This window comes from Sphaerodactylus townsendi, linkage group LG12 (genome assembly GCF_021028975.2).
Source record: "Sphaerodactylus townsendi isolate TG3544 linkage group LG12, MPM_Stown_v2.3, whole genome shotgun sequence".
Lineage (NCBI taxonomy): Eukaryota > Metazoa > Chordata > Lepidosauria > Squamata > Sphaerodactylidae > Sphaerodactylus > Sphaerodactylus townsendi.
Window position 1 is genome coordinate 33,145,652 of NC_059436.1, and position 24,538 is coordinate 33,170,189.

At 43.3% G+C, this 24,538-nt stretch overlaps 1 protein-coding gene across 2 annotated transcripts in view; it reads right to left on the bottom strand.

The window, feature by feature from the left end:
- The window catches only part of TET3 (tet methylcytosine dioxygenase 3), a 98,461-nt gene that overhangs the window by 53,404 nt on the left and 20,519 nt on the right, over positions 1-24,538 (bottom strand). The window contains exons 1-2 of one of the 2 annotated variants that reach the window (XM_048511995.1): positions 22,937-23,153; positions 22,596-22,652 (exon numbers count right to left, since the gene is read on the bottom strand). Coding sequence is in view for 1 of the 2 variants with exons in the window: in XM_048511993.1 (XP_048367950.1) it covers positions 22,596-22,652 (57 nt within the window). In the remaining variant the exon portion in view is untranslated. Of the gene's footprint in view, positions 1-22,595; positions 22,653-22,936; positions 23,154-24,538 lie in introns of those variants that run through there. The other variant, XM_048511993.1, reaches the window with a different exon arrangement.

Below are 24,538 nucleotides of genomic sequence, written 5' to 3' on the forward strand. Positions count from 1 at the left end.
ATTTGTATCAGTGCTAATGAAGTTCTTTTTAGCTATATTGGTGTATATTTTAGCTATATTGGTATATATGTTTTTGTGTTGGTTTTAATATTTCTACGTTTGTGTATGAGGAGATTGTGAAGGCCTATGGTCAGGACGATAAACTACTACTACTACTACTACTACTACTACTACTACTACTACTACTACTACTACTACTACTACTATGGTTTCTCTTTAGACTGTATAAATATTTCACCTTTTTACTATGATACTTTTGCAGATATACTTTGCAAATGGGCCGAATCCCATGGAATATTTCTGCATGTGCAACAGTCCCAACACAAGTGGAAGCACCAAAATTATTCCTCACTATCTGTTAGTGTTAAGTGAAAGTATTCCTACTATTTTCTCCATTTGTGCAAAACATAGCACAAAAATATTTTTCTGATACCATTTCAAAAAACAAATAAATTCATGGGAACCATCTGTTGTACATTCCACGGCTCCAAAAACACATTATTACTTTGTTAAAATTATACTGAATTGTGCTGCTTTTTGGTATTGTTTGCATAACTATTTTCTTTCTGCTCATCCATTGCCTGATCCACTATTTTATTGATAAAATCTTTCTTAACCAATCAGATGCTGGTTTAGTAGCAGATCCTATAGCAGAAGCAGTCACTTGTCTTCACAGTACAGGCAGTTTCTGCTTTCTTTTCCTGACTAAAATGGACAGGATTCTTGAAGTCATGCAGGATCCACTCTGTTAATTTGATCCTTCCCCTTCCTGACTTCTTAAAGTTTATGAGGAAACTGCTGTGACCCCTTTAAACGAGAAACATAAATCCCTCTTTGGTGAAAGATCATCTTCCTGATGAAAGCTGAAAAAGTTATTGCTGAATAAAGAAGACAATGCTAATTATAGAACTGTCTCCAATCCTCCACTTTTTGGCAAGGCAGACCAACATCAAAAATACCTAAATGAAAAAGTCAAAGGAGGAAGAATGAATCTCTGGAGGGTTTTTTCTGAACCAGTTTTGGAGCTACAGTTCAAGGATCACCTGCCCTTTGGAACACTTCCAGTATGCTATATATATATTCTAAGAATAAGAATAGTCAGCCATTACCATATCATGCTGTGTACATCACAAGGTGGTGGAAAACAGGTGATCTGGGGGCAGGATTGAAGGTCAGCTTGCTGACACGAAAGGCAGGACTGAGTTTGGTCAATATCTGGAAGAGAGACCTCTTGGGAATCCCACCATATGTGATACCTTGGTTTCCGACGGAAGAAAGGCAGGATATAAATGTGAGTAAATGTAAGTAAATAAACAATAGAAAGCCATTGCGATGAGACAATAGACAGCCAATGTGCTGTTGTGGTCACACGACTGGATTAGAATCTGGGAGATTCAGGCTCAAATCCCCACACAGTCATGGAAACTTCTTGGGTTGACCTTAGGCTAGTCACACATTCTCAACGTAACCTACCTTGCAGGACTGCTGTGAAGATAAAATGCAGAGGAGAATGATGTAAGCTTCTGGGTCCCCATTGGGGAGAAAGGTAGGGTATAAATGAAGCAAAATAAAATAAAATATCAATGTGGTAAAGCATTTGCACATTAGTATAAACTGAAGGCCAGTAATAGTTGCAGAAAGTTGTTTTGAAAGAGACTTCACTTCCCATGGTATATAATATGCATACATACACACACCCTTTTTGGCTCAGTGACACCTCTGGCTGAACACGTTTTGCTGCTTTTTGAAACAACAGGGAAAACATGCAAACCTGTTTGACAAAAGGCTAATGGGGTACGGCACACAGAGGTGTCGATCCCTCACAAGAATACTTTGTCTTCAGTCTCAAGATCAAAGTTGCAAACAGTTATTGCAAAAATTCATTTTCCCAGGAACCCCATCCCAAGAACTTTGAGCCTCGCCTTACAGATTGAGCCAAAAGCCTTGAATCAGTCCCCTTCTTCCCCACATGATTATAATCAGAAACAACTTTGGAACTGCAGCTCTGAAGCTGAACCGAGTCTGTTAATAGCTCACTTATTTTTATTTTATTATTATTTTGTTAAGGCAAATGCAAACACTAGATCGTGAAACAGAGACAGACAGAGAAACAGAGAGAGAGAGAGAGAGAGAGAGAGAGAGAGAGAGAGAGAGAGAGATTGGAGCTGCCTCAGCAAGCTTTGAGTCTTTAAAGAGCCAAAGAGCATTCCTGCCAACTCCCCAAAAGAAAACAAAGGGAAATGAAACATTCTAATGTGCTGGGGCTGCACCAGCCGGTTTTGATACGACACTCACTCAGACAAGCAGCCAGCAAGAAGCTGGGGAGGGGAATGGAAGTGAGCCAGTGTAAGAAAAGTAGAAGCAAGGCCAGTATAGTACTGTGGTCAAGTCAACCACTTTGGGCACAATCTGCCAGGCTGTGCAAATCCCGCGGAAACAAACAGGAGCCACACAAGAGGACCAGCCAAAGAATACAAGAGGGAAGGTGTATGGATCTGCAGAATGGAAGTGTCTGCATCTGTCTGCCTAAACACATCATCCAGCCAACTTTTTTTAAAAACTAAACAGCAGTCTCTTCAACCATCAGTCAGCTACGACAGTCTCAAGAAGAGTTTTAAAGGAGGGGGACTCAGATGTACACAACCCAAGCCGGTTCATACCTCACAATTATTATACACCGGAGTGGCTCACAGACTCCAATGCATATGCAAACAGGCTCCACAGAGAAGCAATGTGCACAAGGTAATAGGGAAGGTTATCTGTGGTGGCCCATTCAAACATACAAGTTATGAAGTGATGAGCATGGATGAGTGAGTTAGCCCTAAATCTATGCCTTTACCTGAAGTCCATCTGATATCATTTTGGTTTGCCTTTTTTTCCCTCTTAGAAGTACATTGTATTAAATGGGAGGGAAGGTAGTAGGGTATAACACAATCTCATCAGATCCTGGAAGCTAAGCAGGGTTAGTACTTGGAAGAGAAACTACCAAAGAAGATACTGCAGAGGAAGGTAATGACAAACCACCTCTGCTTCTCATTTGCCTTGAAAACCCCTTGTTGGGGTAGGCAAAAATCGGCTTCAACTTGATGGCACTTTACATGCACACAAACTGTGTTCAATAGTTTGTTTCTTTTCTTACTTAATTAGCTCTATTATTGGGTTGCAAACTTTAAAGGGTGATATTTTTATGCTTTCCTTGATATGGCCCGTATAAGCAACTTTTTTTCTTACTTCACTAATGGTATCTGTAAAATCTTACTGATAAATTCATGTAAGACCTATAATTTCTTAACGAAGGGGGGAGAGTATTCGTTCGGTGAGCCCTGAACTCAGGGAAGGGGAACAATTTTTCTGTAGGAACACGACAAGGAAATAACTCTACTCCCGCTAGGTCTGCCCATAGTGGGGCCTTAGGCAATATAGTATCCTCCTTGGAGGAGGTTTCCTGTAAGTCAAGAGCTGCTATCACCTTAGACCAGTGGTGGCGAACCTTTGGGACTCCAGATGTTATGGACTACAATTCCCATCAGCCCCTGCCATCATGGCCAATTGGCCATGATGGCAGGGGCTGATGGGAATTGTAGTCCATAACATCTGGAGTGCCAAAGGTTCGCCACCACGGCCTTAGACAATAGATACTGAGAGGCTTCTGAATTAAGGATGTACAGACTGTTTCGAGATCTCAATAGGAATATCCTCCTGAACAGAGAGGAATTCCCCTCCCTCCCTCTCTCCTCTCACTATGAGATTACTGTCCAGAGGCATCTCTCTTTTTTTCTTACTAAAAAAACTGACAAGGGACAGAAATTAAACCCAGGAAAAGTTCAAGAGGCAAAGTGTAAAGGTTCATGTAATGGAGGTACTGACTGGTTAGAGGCAAAGTTCTATTCTGCACTGCAAATCTGGCAGCAGGAGGAAATTGGCTAACCACAAGAGGATACTCGGGAGGTCAGTGAAGGATACCGAAGGGGACATACACCATGAGGCAACTTAGTCTTCCAAAAGGCGTGAGACCTTTTGGCTCTTTGCCTGGGGTTTCTGCATACACGGAAAACTGAACTGTTCCAGACCATATCCTGAGTATGCGGTTACTCTAAACTGGCATCCTTAACATCATTTCATCACAAGTGTGGCTATATAACTCTTGTTCTAGTGAAGCTAAAAGCAACCAGTACAGCTTGTTTTTCTCTTAAGGGCCTGCTTAAGGATTTTCCCTCATTTGGAGAACTTACGGATATAAGAGACAACTCAGCCGTCCGGCGTGGTGAGTCCTAGTGATATGTCCTTCAAGACCAATTTAATATCGAAGCTGTGTGTCAACCTTTTTCTTCGGATGAGATGGTTTAGGATATAATGATGGTGGACACACTTCCTGGTTCAGGTGAAATCTGGAGCTGATTTTGGGTTTGAAGGTAGGATGAAGCCTCATAACAACCTTCTCTTTGTGGAAGATGCATAAGGCCCTGAACTCCAATGTTTGTTGGCAAATGTTATTGCCAACAGGAATGGTGCCTTTGTTTGTGACCACTTTAAGGGTATGTCTTTTATCAGTCCAAATGGAGGTTTCATAAGACCTGAGCACACAATATGGAGAACAGTTGAACATTCCGATGTCTTGATACTAAAAGGCAATGGGAGCAAGTTAACACTATGGATAAGTTGGATACTTGACCTCTGAGAATGACTTAATTGGTGACCATCAAGTAAAATGTTGGAATCTCAGATATCCTAGGTTTCAGGACACTGATCTTACTTGCTCTGGCACTATCAGAAGAAGGTCTTCCAGGTGGCCTAATAAATATGATTGGAAGAAGACTGTGTAGATGTAACACGGTTTCCACCATCTCCCATGAACTGCCTAGGTCGAAACTTTCTCCTACTCAACCTCTGAATAGTCAGTCAAACCACTGCAGGTTGGAATGACACTAGGCCCAGGTTCAGCATATCCTCTTTCGGAGGTAGATGCAGATGAAGAGCAAACACCATCTCCCTGAGAGCTGAGAACCAGAGACAACATGGCCAAATTGGAGCTGCCACTATTATTTGCACTCTCTGTTCCTGGATTCAGCAAAAAGACTCAAAACAATCAGAATGGGAGGAAAATGTGCAAGGAAGCCCTTGGGCCAAAATGCGGTTAGGACATCCTTTGCCTCTGCCTGTGGGTGACAATACCTGGTGAAGTAACTTTCCAGATGATCTTTTGATGGAAATGTGAATAGATCCACCATGCAATTGCCGAAGCATGAAGTGATCATTTGGAATAGGAATTTCTGCAAGACCACTCTGCATCCTGAACTGGTTGACACTTGAAGCTGCTATCGAGCAGAACTTGGCTCTGGATGAAAAAGAAAACAGAATCTGAGGTGGAATCTGCTGCAAATGACAAGGCCTTCCAGTTCTGCTGGTACCCTGCAGTGGTCTTCGACTTGCCTGTTGTAGGAGCTGAATGAGCTTCCTGGCCCAAATGGCCATTGTTGTCACTTCAGAGAGTTATGAAAGTTCCCTTCATTGTCCTTGGACAGGAGTCGCTCAGATTGAATGGCAGTGATCAAAGCATCCACCAATGGTATCTGCAAAATCTTACTGATAAATTCATGTAAGACCTATAATTTCTTAAGTAAGTGTGTGTGGGGGGTGTTCATTGAGTGAGCCCTGAACTCAGGGAAGGGGAACAATTTTTCTGTAAGAACACAACAAGGAAATAACTCTTTACTCCCTTTAGGTCTGCCCATAGTGGGGTCTTAGGCAATACAGTATTCTCCTTGGAGGAGGTTTCCTGTAAGTCAAGAGCTGCTATCACCTTAGATAATAGATACTGAGAGTATTCTGAATTAAGGATTTATAGACTGTACATTCAGCAGCACCTTCCACAGGATGGTACCCCATATCCCTGAGAAGGGAAGAACTGCGTATGGTTGTGTGTGTGTGGGGGGTGTGTGTGTGTAATTATCCTGTTATTCAGGTCCCTGACCCTAGCGGAAAGTGGCAATCTCTACACTCATTGTTTGGCTTCAGAAAGACAAAAAGTATGGGGAGATAAATCGAGGCCGAGCAGCAGTCTCCTTACTCTCAAGTAAGGTATTCCCTCTTACTGTGCATCACATCTCAGTCATCTCCTTGACCCTGCAAGGAGGAGGTTCATTCTCTGCATTCTGCTGTTGGTTAATACTGGCAGAATTCTCCTTTAGACAGCTGCATGCCGCATTACTGGGCCTCATGCTGGTAGTTTCTACCAGCAACAGGGGCGTCCTCACTCCTGGCCGGTCCCAGGGAAAGGCACCTCTTCTTCACATGCTTTCTCTGCACTATGCTGAGCCTCAGGGTAGTCCAGAATACTGGGTGCTGGGCCAATGTGATTGCTGTGTTCTGAGCCTCTCATGTTAGTCGAGAATACTGGGTCCTGGGCTAGCCTGATCTCAATCATGGGCAGCATTGTCTCTCATTGCCGTAAGGGGAGCCTCCAACTCCTTTTCGGAGTAAAAACCATCTTCAGAGTTGCTCCCCTACATGATGATTTTGGAGAAAAGGCTCTTGCTATCTAAAATGGGTGCCACTCTTCTTCCTCTCTTATCTTTCTAGCTGTAAGCTGACTCACTTATGCAGTCAAGAGGAGAAGGAGAGATTTAAAAAAGGCTAAAAGTAAGAGAGAATGCAGAATTTTCAAAGTGGAATACGTAGAAGGTTAGGATAGGAGTCAGGGTCTAAGCCTAAAGCTGCTCTCCCTGACCAAGGCAATAAGAGAAACTGAAAAGAGGCAATTCCCCTGAAGGAGATAGGAAGTTTAAGATTTTAGTTCCTGCCTCCCTGAGCAAAATGGTGGGAATCACCCATACAATATGTTCTCCTGCCTCAGTGGGGAAAAAGCCTCTTTGTCCCTTGGACCTCACATCTTAGTATCCCAATGCCAATGTTGAGTAGACCATTACTATAAGATAGAGATCATAATGTTACTGTGATAGGAATTACTGTGGGTATGAAAAAAAATAAGTACAGAAATGGTCAGCTGTTTTTGTATTTGTGAAGAAATCTTAATCAATAATGGGGAGGGGGGTTAGGAATAAAAGAAAGCACTTATTGGTTGTACTTTCTGTTTGCAGTGCTTTAGAATAGCCTCCAGTGAGCTGCACACAAGTTTTAGTCCACAAATTACTAACACATATAAAACGACTGGTGAATTTATGCTGCTGGACAATTTGTGTTCAGCAATATGCAAAGACGATGTCTGAAAAATTTATAACCATCACTACTTCTTAAGCCTGAAATGCAGGATACCCTTTTCCCTCCTTCCTTTCATGTTTTTCCTCTTGGATTGTTTTCTGCCTAGCAGATAGAAGCCCATGAGTAGCAGTCCTGTTTCTGAACCAGAAATACTTCCTTGGGGTTTGTCCCAGCTTTCTTGTTATGTCAGCCCCTCCAGAATTCCCAAAAGCCATGTCCTTTAAGGCTACCACTTGAAAGCAATTCTAGGATCCCCCAAGGACTAGGCAACAAAGTTCTAGATTCAGCAAAGGCAAGGCAGAACTTAGTAACAGACACTGCAGTGATTTGATAGAACGTTCCCTTTGCCACTACCAATTCACGGGGAGGGTATTTTAAGCCATCTGTTATTAATTTGGTGTGGAAGCTTAAAAGATGGGGAAAAAACTTGGAAAGCTCAGGGCAGCACAAGCAACTGGCAGGCATTCCAAGCCCCACAAATTGCAGTCACTGCTACGCCCAGTTCACATGCTAAGTCTTTGCTCGGTGCTTGCTAGAAACATTCTGCAAGGCAGGACTGAAGCCCTGTACAAAGGAAGGAACAGAACACTGGATGTCCTATGCTACTGTTAAAACTTATGTGATCTTCCCATGTGAAGAAGAGTGCTGTCTGTCACTGAAGAGGATATTCTGATCCTGAAAATGCCCTGTGGTAGGACTATGTCATTCTTAAGAACCTGAACTCTACGCTCTGTGCAAAAAAAAAAAAAATCCAGATTCCATGGCATATATAAGGCAAATTGCACAAATGTGCACCCTTTCTAATTTAGCATAAATCTGGAGAAATTGCTCATCTGCACAATTTATACTTGTCTTTGCTAACTGTGAGCGAGTCATGGCACTGACCTCTAGGATTTCAGCAGGCAGTTCTAAGCACAGACGGTAAAAATTAAGGCAGAGACCCTCCGGGGCTTGACTCCTGCAGCCAGCCCAATCTTCTGTGCTCCCAGCAAATCACCCACACAAGCATTCCTGGCTAAGGTTGGGAAAGGAGCAATCCACACATCCACACTTGGTGGTTAGCAAAAGAAAGAACAGAAGCTTTGCTTCACACTAGCTGCCTTTCAGAATGCTTGGTGACTATCAAAATATTTTTTTTATTTTACTATGTAGCTGTTTTGAGTTATTTCTAAAAGGTGTTCAATGTTTTGTTTTTTAAAATAGGAGCGCAAACGCGCCTTGGACTCTATCTTAGGGAGATCGGTGGGTTATAAATATTTTGAAGAGCATCTCTTTTTATGCTCAGAAGGAGTGGGATTGGTCAAGTGAGTTCATATGGACAGTCCCGAGAGGATTTTCCTGCAGAGAGATTGCTCAAGAGTCTCCTCAACTGGCAGTGAAGAGATGCAGTTTGTGAATGGCATTTATTCATCGGCACATGGAACACACTGCAGATTATAAAAAAGATTGTCGTCTAACTTCTGCTAGGCAGCACCTCTGGATAAAATACTGCCAAGCTGTACCATAACTGCCCCCCCCCCCCTCAAATATCTCCCCAGGTTTTTTGGATGAGTCAGAATTGGGATGAAAGGCTGAAGGTTGAGAGAGCTTCAGAACCAGCAGTAAGAGGAAGTAGGTTTACTAAAACTCTGTTACAAGAGGATCCTGTTAGCCTATTATGTATATATAGACCAGGGGTAGGGAACCTGCGGCTCTCCAGATGTTCAGGAACTACAATTCCCATCAGCCTCTGTCAGCATGGCCAATTGGCCATGCTGGTAGGGGCTGATGGGAATTGTAGTTCCTGAACATCTGGAGAGCCGCAGGTTCCCTACCCCTGATATAGACAATTTCCAGGTCAGCACCTCATATTTGCAGCAGCCCTTGACATAGATGCAGAGATTTCAGTTAGTACCACTGTCCCACCCTCGTGAAAAGCATGTAAACCTGAAACACTGCAGCAACAAACCACACTTTGGTAGCTCTCCGTGCGAGGCGCCTAATCTTCAGGCAAGCCAAAAAAAGAAAAGAAAAGAAAAAAGACCTCCACTGAGAACTTTGGACAGCCACTGGCAGTAAACTCAGACTACTAGATAGCTGAGCCCTCATTCTAGCCCAGCAAGGAAATGGCTGGTCTATCTTATGACAAACTCTCCCATGCGTACAAGCTCCCTGTGGACAGAGGGAAACCACTATGTCAAAACACAGAGCTCCTGGGAAGAAGAGGGATCTTCTCAAAAACGCAGTCATTCATGCCGGTGCCCAAAGTGTAACTTGAGCTCCCCATCAAGGATCTATGGAGCACACAGCAGAAGTAAGAGCGTTATGGGGGAAGCCAACTGGCAGTCAAGCTTTCTAGCTTTCCAAACTCCTTCCAGCAGCTGTTGGAATTAGAACTTGATGGGGCAAGTTCCAAGGGAGTTTTAAAAAAACTTTGGAGTCAGTCCTCTTTCTCACACACAACCCGGCTGTCTCCTGTAACAGAAATACTGTCTGATTCTAAATGGGCATTTCAGTACTACTTTCTGTAGGCAGGTCTGGGCAGGGGTTGCGTGACAGCTCATAACAGGTCATTAAGAGACTTACCATGGCTACCTAAACACCAGACAGTGTGGTTGTGCCAATATACCACTTGCAACTTACATACATATACAAAAACACACTTAGGGAACAGGGTCAGAGCGTCTGAAATTTTAATTGGTGTGCTCATTGTATATATAATACCATTGCACAGGTTCTCTAAATTTGTAATCCAGTTTTGTGGCATTGTTATACGCAGCTTACTCTTTTCTTGTACATATTATCCTGTTCTTGGTGTACCATTCCATGCTTTGCAATTTAGTTCTATTGCACTGTTGGTTGCATGTATTTCACTTTGAGTCTCAGTGAAAAAGGCAGATTAAGGTCGATTCCCCACTGAGGATTAGATGCGTGCTCGTCACACAAAATATCCAGGTTTCCAGCAGAACTCCCCACTGCACCAGCGCCAAACACGCTTTCATCCCGTTTCTGGTGATCCCCCCCCCCCTCAGCACTTGTTATTTTAGAATCTAGAAAAAAGTAGACCTTTTCAAAAAACGTGTGGGCAATCTGGAGCGGTGGGGAAGTTGTGGGGGTGAATCCAGATTCATTTTTCCAGCCACGTGACGTGGAGCCTCCCATCCAATGAGAACGCAGTGGGCTGTGCGCGATGCTTGTGCAGCCTTTTTTTTATTTCGCGGACCGGAGATCCACATGGATAGGAAGCAACATGGGGGCGGTTTTGACTGATTGACTGATTAGAAGGCAATACAAAGCAGTGCTATATGTCGTATCCATGTGGATCTGACTACATGGAAGTGTGTGGGAAAAGGGCTTTGCTTTAATCGCCCATTTCTTCATCTCTGCGTAGAGTCGTTCTGTACATGCTCGCACAGATGTGGATCCGCAAGGTTAAAAATAAAAAACCCGCCCCAACACAACACAGCAGCCAATCAGGATAGCCCCTGAGCGGATCGCATGTTCAATCCGCCTCAGTGGGGAATCCTTCGTTGCTGCTGCGTTTCTGGGAACAAGGATCGTTTATGAGGCAGAAGCTGCAGTGGGAACGCTGAAACCGTGCTCAAAAGGTCCCGTTTTCCCCCAAACCGGTTAGTATCTACATTCATTTTTCCGGTGGGGAATCGATCTAAGGGAAGCACACAAGTGCGTGTGCGCGCACATACACACATTTAGCTGTCTTGTGGTCCTGAATAAAACAATCTTGTATCGGACACTCCAAGAACAGAAATTACTCCAGCCTTTAACAAAAGTTGTTTTAAAAAAATCTTCCCTCTTCTTGAATGTGTATGTGGTAGGTTTGTTCATCTGCATAGACTCCCTTTACACACACTTCTAGCCACATGAGGATTGCACCACATGGAAAAGTAACTCAGTGTTCCAACAGCCCTGGCAGCAATACACTTCTCCGCTCTCAGCCAATGATAATCCAGTAACAGCCAAAAGTGTGACTTGAGCCGGGATACAAAACCCAATGTTTTCTACTAGGGTGCTCTCCCAGTTTATTTTCATGCATTAAGTACACCAACTATGAAAGAGTCACAATTATACATTTTTTGCTTTATCTTAAAAAGGTACAACAAAACATTTTATTTGCAGGTATTCAAGCAGAAAGGCAATCCTCTGAATTTTGCCACAACATTGGCAAAAGAACTCTTTTTTTTTTCACCTGAGGGGGGAAATCACATCATTTTGAAATGTGATCCTACATCTGCTTTTTATATTCAACAATATGTGGAAAGGCCCTGGCAGCCTTTCCAGGAGACTGGCTTGCTCCAAGCTCAGCAGAAACTGTATAGGTTAGAAAAGAAACATCTTGCTATCTCCTAAGAAATAAAGTGGGAGTCATCTCAGTGAGGAATTGGCTAGAGAAACAGAAGGACCAAAACTGCAAGTAGACACATTGGTCCAAAAGATCACCAAAAAAATGCCTCACAAAATGCTGTGCACGGTCTCCAGTGTAAACCACAGTAACAACTGAAGGAGTTTGAGCACATAATGTAGAAAGTTCTCTAAAGTAGAATGTTGTTCTAGTAGTATTCAGTTCAGAGACCTTTATTAGGCATCAGGAGATAAATACAGATAAAAACTGTGTGATAGTATAATCCGGGTACAATTTGACAAAGTAAAACAACTGCTCGTATTTCATAAAGTGCAAACTTCAGGGAAATAATATAATAATTTTTTTAAAAAAGGAGACCCAGAGGATTATTTCACACTATTGAGCAGGAATTTGGCCACCATTTCCAATTGCTTGGGATCCTCATTGTTCAAGAGGTGGTTCAATCTAAAATTAGGGGGGCATTCTAGTAGTATTTTCCAGTAGTGTTTTCTCCTGACATTTCACCTGCATCTGTGGCTGGCATGCTGGCAAAACGTCAGGAGAAAATACTATTGGAACACGACCATGCAACCCGGGAAACTCACAACATCCTAGTGATTCCGGCCGTGAAAGCCTTCAACAATACATTCTCTAAAGTAATTTGGGTGGGTTCTGGATAGGGTTTATTTTATTAAAAACATGTCTATGTCATAAATACAGGGACTCTAAAGTAGTGAAACCCTAAGGGCTGCCAAGTTTCCACTGTGATGGATGGATTTCCTGCTTTCAGAAGGCTATTCCTGTGCATGGTTGGGCAGGCAGCAGGAGGGAAATGAGAGGGAAATGGGGTGCAGGATGGCTGTCATCTTTGACATGCTGACATAATTTCTTGTTGCACCAGAAGTGTCAGTCAGTGCACTGCCGGCAACATCATTACATTTCCAATAAGCCCCCCACCCCCTTCAAGCAGCAAGCCTCCTGCCAGTTACCAGGCTTCAGCTGGCAACTCTACTGAAGTACATGAATAAACAGATGTGGAAAAACTGCTTTTTATTTACACTTTCTTATACTTCAGCTGTGTTACCTGAGGTTACTAACCTCAACACTGCTGAGGAATCAAGGCTTGAACAAATAGTTTTCATTTTATTTTCCCAGCCCTTCAAGAGCAGAGAAGTTTCTTTGATTTCCATCACAAATGGAGGGATTTCCATCCCTCCAAAAACATATGTAAGTATCTCACCATTTACATGTAGGGTTGCCAATAGTGAGATGGGGACTGGAGTTCCCCTAAAATTATAAGGGATCTCCACACTAGAAAAATAATTCCCTCTGTGGGAAATGGCAGACTCTATGGGTGTTCCCTATGAGATCTCTCCCAATCACTCCCAGTCTCCAGGTGTTTCCCAAGTTGGAGTTGCCAAACCTGCTTCCAAGAGAACACAGGGAATTTTATCTAGCCCTTATTTATTCAAATCCTACCATTTCCCCTAAGAAGGGGGCAAGGAAGTTTACAGACAAATGCACACAGCATAATAAACACACACCTTCCTTCCCCCAAGCTTACCTTACATCATAACTTTGCCAAAAATATTATCACCAATCCTTTGATGAAATGGAATCTAAGCTGCCCATCAAAATCATATCCAACTCATGGCAACCCTATCCGTAGGATGTTCCAGGCAAGAGACAAGCAGAGGTACTTTGCTGTTGCCTTCCTCTGCATAGCCATCCCAGGCTTCCAAGAAGCAATTTGGCTTTTTAAATTGTGTCTCAAGTTGCATGACAAGTTGCATTATCAAGTTAATGGTTATTTGGACCTTTAAAAAAATTTTTCTAGCTGCAATATTGCACCAAGTCAGAGAAGGACAAAGAACTGGCTTCATGATTGTCACAAGGATCAGCCAATTAGCATGATGCATAGCCACCTCAGGAAACTAGAGGAACTGTCTTCTTACTTGCCAAAGAAGGTTGCACATCTGGTCCAAAGGGAGTTCATTTGGATACACATCAAGCTCACTGATCAAGTTAAGCACATCTTAGGCCCTTTCCCCACTTACCTTAAGCCCCGCGCTACTCTCCTCAAGTAGCGTGGGGTCCAGCTGCACTCTCCACTTCAGGGGCGGCGAGAATGCAGCCGCCCCGACGTTGCCTCTCTTGCACCCCCTCAGTGCGCGTAATTCCTGGCGCCTTTTGAAATGGCGCCTTTTGATGACCCTGCGCAGAGTGCGGGGTCGTGGGGAAGCCGGGCACACGCCAGGAATTGCGCGCACTGGGAACTGCGCACAGCAACCCTCGGACAAAGGTGAGTGGGGAAAGGGCCTTAGTCACTCCAATCACAAATCCTTCCAGAGCAACCAGGAAGAAAGCCCCCTAAAGTGTTCAGTGTGTCTACACACAAGAAACATTTTTTTAAAAACGCTTCCAGTTCACATGCCAATTCCAAAATTTAGTGCTGGGAGCAAGGTAGATAAAAGCAAATTTTTTTTTAATTAAAATGTGGATTAAAATTAAATATGCCTTTTATTTAAATCAACATGTTTATTTAATTAAAATATGTATTTTATTTAAATCAATATGTTTTCAATTTTCAGCTATAATAAAAATCTGTTTTAAACATAACCTGGAGTGCATTAAATCCCATGACTATTGAAAAGGAAAGGAGACTTTATTCTCTTTTGCCAGGTCCTTTCCCTGGTTTGGTTCAAATACAGGTGGATGCCTATCCTTATAGTTGACCAGCAGCTGAACATATGAAAAATGCCAGAAATCACTGTGCTATGAAAATGGCTGTAGATCTGTGATGATCCACTCTTACATTCAAGACATACAACAGTCAGGAAGTAAGGAGTATGCATGTATGAACCAGCCCTTGCAATGAACATGCATGAACAACAAACATGCTTGCATGAACCATTCCAAGCTGGAACCCAGTTCTAAATAACATATGTAAGGCATACATTAGCATTTTGTAAATGCTATTTTAGCTGCCATGTGATAATTTTAGCTGCCATGTGATAATGGGCAAGGTTGGTGCAAGACATTTTGGTGCCCAAGTCAGAACAATCTCAATCACATCACCTCCTTCTCTTGCTCCTATTAGTTTATGGAGCACTATCATCCAGGACGTGGTCCTGCACAAACCCCAGAATACACCACCTCATCTTGTCTCATGTTAAGGTCACCTTTTCAAAAGACTACCGGGAAGGCCAGCCACAGCTAGAAATGCAGCTGGAAATGAAGCAACCTGTCATGCAATACATTTTATGAATAAAGAAATAGTTGTAAGCAGAATTCCTCTGTCTTCTCAAACAGCCATGTTGCTTCCATTAAGAGAAAGCTGGTAGACGGCTATATTCTCCAAGCAGATCATGAATTTAAACAGGCAACATCACCAATGCTAAAGGGACCAAAAATATCGCCCGTCCTTGGGAAGGGAGGGGGGGATGTGCCAGCTAAACTACGGAACTAGCTTTCCCAGTTCTCCTTCTTCCCCACGTGCCACAGCAACAACTATGAACTGAAAGGGAAATCTTGCTCACGCACGAGACAGATGCCGTCACTCCTTTCGCCATTAATGCCTGGAGACGGGTGCCTAAAAATAGCACAGACGAAAGAAGCACTCTTCCAATGCTGCAGTGGTAGGAGGGAGACGAGGGCCTCTGCTTGTGCTTGATGTACTAAAGCTTTGGGCTGCAAATAAACTACAATGCAGAACGCAGGCCACGTCCTTCAAGCACCAGCTAGATTCCAGTCTCTCCTCACCCCCTTTTCTATAAGGGAGGGTAAGAAGGGACATCATTCACTATGACTCCCAAATAGTTAGGCTTCTTCTTACGTACATCCTTTTTTCCCTCTCTACTTCTTCCCTTTCCCACTCTCTCATTTCTCTTTTCCAGGAAAAACAAAACAACAAAAGACAAACCGAAAAAACAAGCAAAATAAGCAATAGTCAGAAGCTACTAAATCCCATTTTTAAAAAATACATTACCAGTTTCCCACACTGTTATCTAAATCTGTTGATTAAAATATACACATACACACAGTAAGAACCTTTACTTTTATAACATTTTAGCCTGTCTTTCTTGCCATAAAGAATGATTCAACAGGGCATAGAATGGGTTCTGCTACGCAACGTATATTATTTCACATATAGTTCTGAATTACAAGAATTATGTTCCACAGTGATGGGAACTAATGCTGAAAAAGGAGGAGCTTGAACAGCTTTCCACGCAAAGGGAGAAAAATAAATGACCTCTGTCTGCTTCCACAGACAATTTCCATGAAGAGGAGTCAGATTCACCATTAGTAGCAACACACCAATCCTCTCTTGCATTTCGAAAGCAGCCCACTGAACTGAGGACACCGTGATCAGGGCAAATTTGGGTGCTGCCATTGTCCCAGGGAATGACCCCAGGAAAGGAAAAATCGCTGCTTCCGCCGTACCTTCCCGCTTCCCATCCATAATCTGCAAGCCCCACAACCGTGCCAGGGTTTGTTGACTCACAGGGTTTGTTGACTCACAGAGATGCATACGCACAGCCTGCAATGTTTGTAAACCTAAAAAGTCACGTGCAAGCAGGCACTGCCATTCGGCTGCGAGCTCTCGCTGCCAAGTGCACTCGGTGGCCACATCTCCAGACAGGGATGAGGGAGGGAAAGGTGTTCCTTCAATTGCACAATGGTCTAAAATTAGGTACAGTCACCTCCGATGTCCTTCTGTGTATTTTATCAGAACCACAGCCTAAGAAAATGGGCATGAGAATACAGGAATGGAGACTCATACAGCCAGGCTGATTAGTTATAGATATACTATTCTAAAAGAACTCTTTTCCACACTTTTTTCCTTTTAACAAAATGGCTGGAAGGGGGGCAACAATTCTGTGAACAAAATACTAGTCGCTGCTTTTTTCATCTTATACTGTTGTAACAACAAATCATACTGTTGTGTGTAGCAATTCCAAATCTAGATATACATCTGAAAGGGGAATATTTCTGGGGCACAGGAACACTAAAGGATACCTTGCTGAAGCTAACCAGGGCTGGAACTGGTCATAGCCTGAATGGGAGACTCTAATGGAACATGACGTCTCCAGCCCACCCTACTCTTCATGTATGAATCAGCAGCTTCCAAATTACACAATAAAATTGCCAGTATTAAAAATGTCAGGTAGATCTGTTTCAAACATGTTTTAAAAGATACACTTAAGGCTCAGGATCATTCTGCACTTACTGAGACAGGCTGCATTTACATGCAAGAACAGCTAGAATGGCACACTGACCTTGCAGAATTTTGGGCTGCCCCACTTCATACTGTAGGTGATGTGTGCCACACAGCTGAATGCCTTCCTCTGGTTTAAAAAAGGGACACCCTGTATGCAATAAATACATCAGAAGGAGAGTAAAACTTAACCCTTGTTCGCTGTTGCATTCACTTACTACATGCAGGGAGCTTTTTGGGTGGGGGCATTCAAAAGTATCAATCCCCTCAACATAACTACAGCCTAAATGTAACAGTACTACCAGCTCACCCTGTCCAGAAAGTCAGAGGTAGCTGCTCACCCTAACCAACTGCAGTCACTTTGACTGTGGGATGGGGAAAGCCTAAACAAAGAAAGAGGAAACAGAAGCCAGAAGCTGCCCATCAATGATAACTGCTGCCTACTTCATGCAAAGTATTTCTTTAACTATCTGTTTTCAAGCAAATCACTCCTGTAGCCTCAGTTCCATTACCTATAAAATGGGAACAAAGTTGGTGAAAGGAGATAAGAAAATGCTGCCACCCTGAATTGACAGGGATGCGCTTTTTAAACGTTGTTTAATTTGATTCCTTGCCCTGTTTTATTTAAGCAAATCACACAAAAATTCAAATTATGATGCATAATTTATTCCGCTATTCATCATAAGAAAGGGCTGGAGAGCTGCAAGAAGCTACAGGGGGCACCAAAGTTTCATCCACAGGTATTGGAAATCCTACTCAGCAACACTTCTGGCTTTCAAGAGTCCACCAAGCATTGCCTACATGTTTTAAGTATATTCTTTCAACCAAATGGACCAGACGTTTAGATTTAAAAAGATCATACCCAAGATCCTTAGGGAGCCAATTTCTGAGGATAGAACAGAAGCTCATACATAGCCCTGACTATAAATCAAAACACACATGACAAAGTCTTACGTTTGGGACAGTCTGGCTCCATAAGTTCCAGTCATCATTCTGTATGCATACTCACTGAGTTCCTACTTGCCCTTCAAGTAGAGATAGGACATCTAGTTTCTGTGAACATTTTTCTAGCAGTTTGCTTGTCATGCATATAAACTTGCTTCATGTAGGACTGCAAAGAGGGAAGCCCCCTCAACTGAAGAATTAAAGGACAACTTTGAAACACTTTGATCTTGGTGTGTGTGCACATACCCTCTCTTCAACACGCAGGAATTCTGGATGTCTAGTTTGCATCCAGTGGTTCTCTTCATCCCTCACTGGCTTCCTTCTTCCTGCCACTCCATACCTAAGAGCTTTACATCAGTGGCTAGTGAACACACAAGGTCCCCTGGGTACAATGTCTAGTGTCCCATTCAATTCAAAGGGTCTCATGGGACTCAGAGCCCCTGCCGGATCAGTGATAGGACACTATAAAAGGCATTTCCATATATTTGTAGGAACACACTAGCAACATAAATCGTGATTTTGCCACAATGAAGAAAATTATATCAACTGGATTAAGAAGTGCTAAAATCCTATGAGAGGTAAAGACATTGGATGAGTTTAGGTTGCACAGTTTCCATGCAACTACAGTAAAGAAGCTGTTTGGGGGGAGGGGATGTTGTCGTCACCATTAGTATCCTCACCAGCCTGCCCCATGACTCTCATCATACATTTCATGGGGAAACTAAGCTCCTAAAACAAAACAGACATTTGTCTTGAAACCCAGACTGTCTAGTCATCAGTCTGCAGATTTTAATACCAAATTGCAATGGTTCCTTCTTGCCTGGTCTGCTCTGGGTTAGGAATTTGGCAGTGGAGGGGAGGGGGTGTTCAATGGATAAAAACCAGCTGCTCTGTTTCCCCTGCTTGCTTTCAGGAATCTTTCTGAAAGGCACTCAAAAGTGATCATTCAAGAGATACAATGATGGCGGTTGGTTTATCTAAAATGACCACTCCTCTTCTGTAAAGTTTACTACACTATTACTAAATGTAGTGTATTGCTACTAAATGTAACTTATTTCCCAGACACTCAAGCTAAGATAATGGCAAGAAGGCACCACTGCCTTCCTTTCTTGTGTGTTGGGCAGGCTTGTAGCAGATAAGACGAAACATGTAAGTGGGTACAATATATAATTAAACCCTTTAGTAATTCTCCAGAATTACTTGAAACTGAACAAAGCTCTTGAGGGCAATTTGTTGATAATAATGAATTCTGTTTCAGCAATGTATTGGGGAAAGGATCTGTTACCTTCATTGGTTGTGCAGAGTTTGACAAATTATAGTAATTAATGCATTGGTTTATTGCAGGCATTTTTGGCAGGGACAAATCAGACCAGATACCACAACTTGATCAACAGAAACAGTTTATTGTACACCAGAATCGTAACAGTTGTGATTGAAATGTGCAACAAGGAATGCTGGAATTATTTGGTTTAATAAAATATTAAAAATTTAAAAATAGCATCACAAAATGTGCAATACATCTTCCACATAACTAAAAGTTTGGTTCCGGAGGATTCAGTTCTATCTTTTGTGCAGAGGACTCCTGAGGTCAAAGCAGAACCAGCTTCTCATCTCTGCCTTTGTGTGGCTTGCCTTTGAGTCAGTCAGACCTAGGGGTACCAATTCACGTAGCATCACTTTCCCCCATAACTGCAGAAAAGTACAGTAGGCTCTCGCCATTCACAGATTCGTGACTCATGACTGCATTCATTCACAGTCCGACCACGTGATGCGGTCTCCAGCCTATTTTTACTCCCCCCTTGGCATGATCAGAATTATTACATTTTTATATCTTGTGAGGAATTTGGTTTGTTTTGCTACCCTCTGCCTTCAGGCACTGACAGATTTTGCATTCACGGCGATCCAGAAAATAGTGAAGATCTACAGTAATTCTTTAGACTTAATGCAAATTGAATGCAAAGTTAACCTTTTCCACAAAAGAATTATACAGAGAGCCCAAGATCTTGACAGCACAAGATTTGGTTATTCCTTTTAAATCAATAAAGGGACTTCATCCCTGCCCTCTTCTGCAGTGCTTGCCCAGGTACACTCCCCATTCTTCCATGCCCCCCAAAAGACTCATTCTCCCTAGTTGTTTGTCTTCTCTGCTTCTCTGCTTGTTCTGCTTAGCCTTTTATCAATTATTCCCCCTCTGGATGGAGTTCAGTCAATAGCAGTTAAAAACCTTCCAGCCTGCTCTACCCCTCTGTGACACTAGAACAGCATAAGCAAATCTCTCAGGGCATGACAGCAGAGATGCTATCTATACAAGTGAACTCCTGTTTAAAGCCCCTTTGCCCTCTCTATTGGACAAGGTAATTTTAAATGACATTACTTATCTTCCTTGTCTTGTCTCTTGAGGAGAGAGGGTTATTTTGACATCAGAACACAAAGTAATGTAAGTAGTTTAAAAGGTTGGAGCTATCCAAGGAACCTAAGCAGCTGCTTGGAGCAGCAAAGTTTTCCAGGCACCGACAAAGTCATCACACTCCTAGGAATACTTTACCAGGTGTAAGAACGTGGTGGTCTTTCATAAAAACCAGTTCCACTGGGCAGAAAAATCACCCTGGGCTGGCCCCAATTCTTCCTGAAGAGCACTTCTGATTCAAACATTTACAAAGCAAGACTCGTCAAACTGACTTTTGCCTTTGCAAAATGTGACACTGTAGTTGTAGATTCTAATCAGACACTGGATCAGTACAAAGAAACAACTCTCAGCCATTACGTCTGGGGCCGGCCAGCCTAACAAATGGCCAGTTTTCACTGCAGATTTTCATGCTCATTTTTTAAAAAACATCAATGCCTTATCTTGCAGTAGGATAATGAAGATGCAAGTCTCAGAACCCGACCCAGAAAACTGTTGCTTCAGCAGGACAACAGAACAGCTGGTCTTACCACACTAGATGGTCTTCTAGAAAGCCCAGCCTCTCCCCCTCCTGAAATCTGCAATATGGGATAATAATTCCAGCTAGGTGATTGTTAAGCTTCCGAATAGTGCAATCTTAAAAAGAGTTACACTTTTTCAACCCTACTGGCTTCAGTGGATTTAGAAGGGTTTTAGAATTGGGCTATTAAGAACATATGCATATAGAACTTTGGACACTTTAAATCCATGCTTTAAATACTGTATGGTTGTTATCAATACCCTTCAGCTAATCTTGAAAAGTCACATTCAAACGTGTAGGACAAAAACATAAGACAATTAAAAAGGAAGTTCAATTATTTTCCCATTTTCAGTCACTTTTTACACAGCCAAATTTTGAATACACAAATGAGATCTCCAGGGTCCAGTGATATACATTATACCCTGAAGGATTTCCAAATTCTTCAAACAGCTATAGCTCATATTTCCAAGTATGAAAGGGTTGGAGGAAAACAGAACAGCACTTTAGTTTCAGGCTTGAGCAAAAGAAGAAGAAGAAGAAGTCCCCAATTCTAATGTATGGCACTGTACACATTTTTGGGAGCACCCAATCAACTAAATTCCACAACTTTAAAAAAAACCCTCCATATTCCCCCTTCTTGTGCTGCTTTTCCTGAAATGCTACATAAATATTTTATTTTTAGTTATGAAATTTACAAGACAAGCATTTTTCAAATTTCAAAGCAGATTTGCAAATTTTCCAGAACTAGTCTCCCAAAACCCCTTATTGAGGCAATTAAATAATCCGAAAATATGGAGATGCAATCAAACACAGTGAACTAAACTGACAAAGGAAGATTCTGATGCTCTGAGAACATCTAGGGAGATGCCACAATTTTAATCCCCTTAACGATCCCACCCCACCCCCAGTCCAACCAACAGCTCAGAGAGAATCTTCCAGTGGCAAAAAGTATGGGGTGGTCTTTACTAGCTCCGAAATGGAAGCCTCACTGCATGGCACAGTGATAGTCTAGCAGAAAACAAAGCCCCAAGAACACATTATGGCTTGACAATAGGGATGCTCCCCACACTGTTTGTAGGACTGCAAATCTCTTGCCCTCAAGTTCTGTGCTGCGTTTCCACAAAGTCTTCACCGAGCCAGACTTTCAGATTCTTTTTCCCCTTTCATTTCCTATTTACCAAGAACACCCACCAACATAAGCTGTAACGCTGCACGTACTATTTCATCACCACTACTGCCTACTCCTAGGGATTTTCCCACGGAGCTACTCTCAGAGCAGGGAGAGCCCTTGAGACCGAACTGCATTGAGTGAGTGGGGAAAGTGCAGTCTTCTGTTGTCGAGTTACTCTCTGCTTGTAGCAGCATTGCTCAAGGCAGCATGGGATGGAAAGGGAGGTGTTCAGTCTTGAACAAGCACAATGATGAAACTAAATGAATCTTCCCTCGCTTCCCTTTCTACGCAAGCACCCCCCAAAATAAAAAGCCAAAGTTGCTGTTTTTATACCTCCTCCACACATCTATCATCCCCAACCACCTTACAGAAAGGTTAAGACAATTGCCATGGTTACGTCAGGATGTCGTCATGGCTGCTTCAAAGCGCGCAAGGCTCCTCTTTGCTAATTTTACTAGCCATGCTTAGTACTTGGGGGAGGGAGGGGGTAGCTCACGACCCTGCTTCTCTGCCATAAACCCGGAATTAAAAGAAATATGTATTTTAAGGAAACATTCCCCATGCTGAAAGAGGAAGTATACCCAAAGAACCCACCCTCACTAGTCAGCAGAAAACCTGAACACATGAACAAGTGCAGAGGAGGAGCCACGGCTCAAGTATTCAGAGATTTAATACTCAATTGCCCCGTCCTTCGCTCAGGGGTGGTCCAGTTTCCCCCCTCCCCCAAATTCTCTTCAATAGTTTCGTCTTTAAAAAAAAAAGAATAAGAAGAAACGTTACCTCTGCTGCTGGCACCGGTCCCTGTTCCCTGGTTTCTTTATTGTCCTTTATTTCCACCTGCAAAAAAGGAACCTATCAACACATTTTTGTTTGAAAATGCAGCTGGAGTCCAAAACTCTCTTTATAGGACACACACACACACACACAAACAAACACACACCCCACTGTCCAACAGTACAGAACAGAGAGGCTTTATTTGCCAGGCCTTCAGTGGTTTATTTAAATGTTCGTCCTCCATTTAGAATAATCCTCTTGGAAGAGGAGGAGAAAGGGAGGGGAAAGAACCCTTGCATTTAAAAAGGTCTTTGAACATCAACATACCAAAGGAATCCACCGCTTACCTGGCTGAGCCTTTATTCCACGCTGCTTTCCCACTCGGCTGGCCAGTTTCCTTTGCTGCCCCCACGCTCCCTCCGAGAAAATCACCCTCAGCCCTCTTCAGCCCCAGCACAAATCCATCGCCGCCGCTACCAAGCAGCCATCTTGCCTCATTCTCCTTGAAGCCGCGTTACAGACACCCTGGTGCATTCAGGGGCTTTTCTTCTGCCAGACGCTAGAGTCATTATCATACTGCTGAGCTCCCAGCCCTTCTCCCTCCCCCCCATCTCCCCTCCCCGAGAAACAAACAGAGTGGACGTGACATGCATGCCCAGCCTAAGCCAATCCTTGCAGGCTTAGCAGCACATAGGAGGAGGAGGAGGAGGAGGAGGAGGGCAGAGAGGGAGGGCTGGAGTCTGGCTGCTGCAGCCTGCTCTCTCTTCAGAGCTCTCACCTGCCGGAGAGCGCAGCCAAAGACGGGTCGGTCTACTGACCCATCGCACCAGCTGAAGCGAAGGACCTTTGCTATGGACGGGGAAGAGACTTTGGTTCTCTTCCTGCATAAATACATTCTATGGCCAATTTCAGCAGAGATCGGGGACAGGGTGCACCCTAAACGGAAGAAGCCGCCTTTCAGACCACAGGAGAAGGGTGGCCTCATAAGCGGCAGCATCTTAATTCAGTCTGATTGTGCTGGCGTTACATGCATCCTGTGAAAAAGAGAGAGCTGTGCACCTCAGCTATGCAAGGATCCTGTGTCAGGATGCTGGGGTCATTGTGGTTCCCCAGCAAATGTCCAGCGTAAAGACCTGGAGCACCCAGGTTTGAATCCTCACTCTACCATGGAAGCTCGCTGGATGACTTTGGGTCAGTTACTCCTCTGTCTCAGTCTAACCATACCTCACAGCGTGGTTGTGAAGATAAACTAGAGAAGGGAGACTTTGTAACCTGCTTTGGGTCCACACGGGGGAAGCAGCAGGGAATACATATCTAAGTAAGGAGCCCTGTGGCACAGAGCGGTCAACTGCAGTACAGCAGTCAAAGCTCTGCATATGACCCGAGTTTAGTCCTGATGGAAGTCAGTTTCTGGCAGCCCGCCCAAGCTTGACTCAGCCTTCCATCCATATGAGGTTGGTAAAACGAGTATCCAGCTTGCTGGGGATAGAGTGTAAATGACAAGGGAAAGCAATGGCAAACTACCCAGTAAAACTGGTTGTAGTGGGTTTTCCGGGCTGTGTGGTTGTGGTCTGGTGGATCTTGTTCCTAACGTTTTGCCTGCATTTGTGGCTGGCATCTTCAGAGGTGTATCACAGAGGGAAGTCTGTTACAGACTGTGTCCAGTCTTTTAAGTATGTAACAGACTTCCCTCTGTGATGCACCTCTGAAGATGCCAGCCCCAGATGCAGGCGAAACGTTAGGAACAAGATCTACCAGACCACGGCCACACAGCCCGGAAAATCCACAACAACCAGTTGAATCCAGCCATGAAAGCTTTAGACAATACACTGAATACCCCGTAAAACATTGTCTGCCTGGTAAACGTTGTGATGTGATGTTGCCCCATGGGTCTGTAAAGATCAAGTATGTTAGTAAATCAATTGGCCCTTTGAGAAGACCAAATGAAA